Raw genomic sequence first — 5,173 nt, forward strand, 5'->3', positions numbered from 1 at the left:
TCCTGATCCCCTTGGCACCCCCAGTTGTGAAGGAGCACATTGGTGAATGCGCCTGAGTGTTACCTCCTGATCCCCTTGGCACCCCCAATTATGAAGATGCCTGGTCATGTGTTAGACATGCCCATACCTGGATCTCAGTTTGAACTCCAAGCTAATACACAGCTGCTGAACAGATGATGTTCTGGGTCCCTCAGTGGCATGATTGAAAAACATGCCCTGGACCACCACCCTATTTCTAACACTGTTTGGGGATTAGTAATGAGCAAAAACATAGGACTGGGTTTTGCAGTGAGACAGTTGGTCTGTTGCTGAAGGACAGGGTGTTTGTTGTTTTTCAAGCATAGATGTGAGGTTTGGCCAGGAAGTACCAGCCATAGATGCTCCGGTGGTCTGTGCCTTCTACTAAAGGGACACTGAGTTCAGCTCTGCTGCTCACCCATCAGTGGGTTCCAGTTACAACTATTCTTGAGTGCAGGAAAATTTACATGAAAGCTTCTGTATCAGAAAACCTCAAAATGAGGAATTTTCTGTTAAAGAATCTGCATGCCGTAAGACAAGGACTGGGGAAATGTTACTGGTTGAAGGAGACTTAAGATACTTGACAAATGTGAACACCTTACCCTAGACCAGATCCTATGACGGGAGAAGTGCTATTCAGGACATTTGGTGGTCAGGGGAGAAACCTGGCTTTGAAACGATAGATTGCATTGCAGCAATGTTCACTTGTCTAAAGCTTCACGTGGTGATATATGGAACATGTCTGTTCTTAGGAAAGGCCCCCATATTGAGTTTGTACACACACACACACATACATACATACACACACACTAATGCACATGTGACATGATAAAGGAGATGGAGCAAGACGTTAATGGGTAGAGTGCAAAGGGGTGTTTTGTTATTTTTATACATTTTCTGGGAGTTTGAATTTGTTTTCAAATTAAACACTCGGAAATGTTAAAGGACAATTTCTGTGCAAGCAGTCAAAAATCTGTTGACACACGTCTGACTCAATTCTTCACATGGCAGACATGAAGAATGGAGACGTAGCTGTATCTTCCTAAACAGGGCTACCAATCCCAACCCCCAAAATTGGTCAACTTACCAAATGGCATCTAGAACTGCCCATTAATCTCCCCAACCTACAAAACACCCCCAAATAACAGCAAAACATTTTCTTCTGAGAATTGTGGTGCTAAAAATATTTGGGTAATGAAAGGAAGGAGTATGTTCCATCCATCCATCCATCCATCCATCCATCCATCCATCCAGTAAAATGTTTTAAGTACCTGTTCGTTATGTGCCAGTAACTGTGCCAGGGGCTGAAGATGGAACTCAGGATCCAAAAGAAAACGCTGCTCCTGTCTTTAAAAGGACTCAGATGTACTAGGGGATACACCTCAGTGGCAGAGTACTTATCTAGCATACACAAGGCCCTGGGTTCAATCCCTATATCAAAGTAAACAAAAATTATGAGCTCAATGGAGTATACTCATAACCATCTAAGTCTCTATTTCCAAATGTGTTGGCAACTAAGTAGACTTGGGAAGCCGTTGGGAACCCCACCCCTTTTATTAGAGACAATGGACCCAATGCCCATGCATCTGAGCCACATTGAGTGAACTCCCAGGATTTTCCAAGCAACAGTTACTTTTCGTAAACAGTGCTGAGATAAGGATGCACAGTGTCTTCCCTACCCCAAGGTCTTCCCATCTGTTTCATCTTACCTCTCTGTAGGCTGCTCTGTCCAGTGTAACAAGACATTCTACCAGCATCTCTAAGCTGACGGGAGGCCTGAGTTGTGGAAGTTTTTCTTCTGATCTCTGCTTGTTGGTAAATATTGGAGCTATGCTCACAATGGTTTCTGAAGGCAAAAACAAAACAAAATACCCCAAACCACCAAATACCATTCGATGGAAGCCTGGGTCATTAAAACAATGTCATTATCTTTCAAAGGGACAAAATGTGATAGCTGTACCCCCTGCCCCCCAATCAATCTGAGGTGTGACATTGACTAGGATACCCTATATGCAATAGTGGAGTCCACTGCCCTGAGAAGGAGTCTTAAGATTGTTCTTTTTTATGACTGCATGTGACATGGTTGTGTCATTTCTGTCAACAGGTCTCAGGTGGGATTGACACTCACCTCTGATACATTCTGGCCCAGTCCAAATAAATTTCAGATTCAGATCCAACAAACAGTTTACTGAGTTTCTACACAGCTCCAAGCCTTTTGACTTTGACACACTTTATACCATTTACTCTTTAACAACAACCCTTTAAGGTAGGAATTATCTGCATGTTACAGATGAGACAATAATCGCAGAGGTTCACTGATTTGATCAAGTATAAGGCTTTTAAAAAAATGCACATACACACACATAAACACACACACACACACACACCTACACTGTCAGCTGAGGCCTGTCCTTGTCAATCATTTATCTTACAGCATTTCTAGCCTTCTCTACTTTTGGAGCCCCTGCTGCTCCCCTTCTGCAAGCCCCATTTATTTCTTCTTTCACTAGCCCAGGTGAGCTTTTTTTTTTTTAATACTGCGTTTAATAGCACAAAAATCACGAATACAAAGAAACTGGCAAAGGTCTTTGTCAATGAGTTATCCTTGCTTCCTCCACTTCTCTGCTTTAATCCCCATGTACATAACGGGCTACATTTTAATACACTTTTTCTTCCCCTCCCCCTACACAAACATGTGGCTGTTACATGATTGGTCAACTGAAGCTGAAACACCCATGGAGAAAGATGTTTTACGGTTACAAGGGCACACCCCCCCAACACCACCCCCTCCCCCCTACACTTTCCCACACAACCTTTTGGAGGAACATAGGCTATGAACCAGTGTCACAATTTCCCTGCTCTGCCTTTCCCCATCCAGAATATTCCTGCTACTTAATTTCCTTCACATAGCTGCTTAGACTAGTGCCTTTTCTCCCTCCCCTCCTATTTCTCTTCTGATCAGGACCTTTTGGACACTGGGTACTGTTCATTTCTTACTCTGTAAGGCCCATCGGCCTCAGTCACATAGATCAATTAAATCTCGATGCCTGTTGTAGTACAGACGTCGTCTTCCACTCTAGGTAGGCCTGTGTGGTGCTTCAGAAGGCTTGTGTAGTCATTTCTTTCACCTTTTCTGGCTCAGGTTCCAGGACCTGTTTGTGATAGAACAGTAAATACCCTTCACTGTCCAGCACATCCTTAATACTGGCCTTGGTGATTACAGCATCATCACACTTGAACCACTGGTCCCTGTGGTGCCGAATGAAGCTGGTGTAGTGGCCACTCTCCAAGGTCCCTTGGTGATTAACCACAGCAAACAAGGAATACTTATTCTCGTTGTTCCCACTATTGGTTGGGAGTGGCAATTGTCCATTCATCCGGGTCTCTTTACTTGACGCCATAAACGGTGTCATATCCAGCTCCAGAGGAAAGGAAATGTAGGTAGTGATCTTGCGCCTCTGTTTCGCTGAGTGTTCAAACCGTTTGAAATGAAAGCAGGCAACTACTGGTAACTTCTTCATAGTGAGCTGTTTGGTAGATTCTTGGTAGCTTTGGCAACTACCACACTTGATTTTGGCACTACTTCCTAAGTGCTCTGGTCTTGTAAACCTCCGCAAGCAGTCCGTGAGGGTGGTAATGCCTGGTATGTGGCTTTCTCCATTCAAGTTGCTCTCCCTCCCAGGACTCATGGGCCAGAATGATGTGCAAGAGCCAGGCAAGTCCAGACTAATGTCCCAGCATGGGTCTATAGTGGTGGAGACACCATGGCAGGCTTGACAGGTGACATCGGACTGCAGGCCACCTGTGAAGATTTGGTCTATGATGCAGTTACAGTGGTTGGGGTTGCTGGCCACCTTGCCAACATCGTCACCCTTGCAGTGCCTGTGCAGGACATCTAGCGCAGCGATGAGGAACTCGTGGGCATCCTGTTGCCTGTACCCTGCTAAATGACGAGCGTGTATCCACACCAGGTGCAGTAACTTATAGGGCACATGAGGAGATGGGTTTCCAGAATACAGCTCCCGAAAGAGCGAAGACATTTCACAGACCAGACACAACTCGGGGCTGGGCATTTCACAGCGGTGCCTGTCAGAGAGAAAGAAATCTCTCAGTATCGGAGTGTGGGTCAGGGCCTGGACAATGCAGTTCATAAAGCACGTGTTGCCAAGATTAATTAGTCCTCGTAAGCCAATAGTAAAGCTGGAGGCGATTCTTCTTCTCCGTGGGTTGTGCCCCAGCAGTTCTAACTCAGGTTTGGTCGTTTCCCAGGTGGGATATTTCTCACCAAGGCCTGGCACTGAACACTGCTGCTGAGAAACCTCTGTTGAGGTGGACGCTTGTAATTTCAAGGCTTCTCCATGCTCTTCTTTGGCAATTTGCTCAATGTCTATGTCATACACATAGTCTTTACACATGAAGCAGTATATGCCTCCATAATAAAGATCTACCGCTAAGTTGTGCTGTTTTGTCTCAGCGTGCTCGTGGATGTGTTTCTCTGTGAAGCAGCCAAAGAAGATGCAGGAAAGGCAAGAGTGGAGTCTGTTTAAATGGGTGCCACACACATGGCAGACGCACGACTTTGCCTTGCTTTTCCTGGTTTCTGGGGTTCCACACCACACGAAGCACTGGTAGATAACCCGCAATTCCTGCCTCCAGTTCTCTCCCACCTTAAAGCTGTTCACGTGGGAACAACCTGGTGGCCCCACAGCAAAATCCACATCCAGGCATCCGCCCCCAGGACCGCGCCGGGGTCGGGGCCGGGGTGGGGGCCGTGGCCTAGGCTGTGGCGGGGTACGGAGCCTAGTCTGGGGCCGGGGCCGGGGTCGGCGGCGCGGGGCACGACTGCGACGCGAAGAGGGATCAGGGGGCCGCGGAGGATCGGAGGGAAGGGTGGGGGGAGGAACCTCGTTGCCACTGTTGCCACTGCCGCTCTGCGCTGGGTTCTCATCCTTCAGCTCCTGCTCGGGCTCCTTCTTAGGCTCGGGCTCAGGCTCCGGTAAGGGCTCGGGTTTGGGCTCGGGCTCCGGCTCGGGCTCCGGCTCGGGCTTCTGTTCGGGTTCCGGCTCGGGCTCCGGCACAGGATCGGGCTCCGGATCGGGCTCCGGATCGGGCTCCGGCTGGGGCTCCGGCTGGGGCTCCGGCTGGGGCTCCGGCT

The 5,173-nt window shown here is 47.8% G+C and overlaps 1 protein-coding gene across 1 annotated transcript in view; it reads right to left on the reverse strand.

Annotated features, from left to right (window-relative positions):
• Positions 1-2,190: 2,190 nt before the first annotated feature.
• The window catches only part of Usp27x (ubiquitin specific peptidase 27 X-linked), a 3,251-nt gene continuing 268 nt past the window's right edge, over positions 2,191-5,173 (reverse strand). The window contains exon 1 of the mRNA XM_028770834.1: positions 2,191-5,173. This exon is cut by the window's right edge and continues 268 nt beyond it. Within this exon, the coding sequence (XP_028626667.1) occupies positions 3,117-4,433 (1,317 nt within the window). The 5' untranslated portion in view covers positions 4,434-5,173 and the 3' untranslated portion in view covers positions 2,191-3,116.

Source organism: Grammomys surdaster, unplaced genomic scaffold, assembly GCF_004785775.1.
Source record: "Grammomys surdaster isolate TR1022 unplaced genomic scaffold, NIH_TR_1.0 204, whole genome shotgun sequence".
NCBI classification, from domain to species: domain Eukaryota; kingdom Metazoa; phylum Chordata; class Mammalia; order Rodentia; family Muridae; genus Grammomys; species Grammomys surdaster.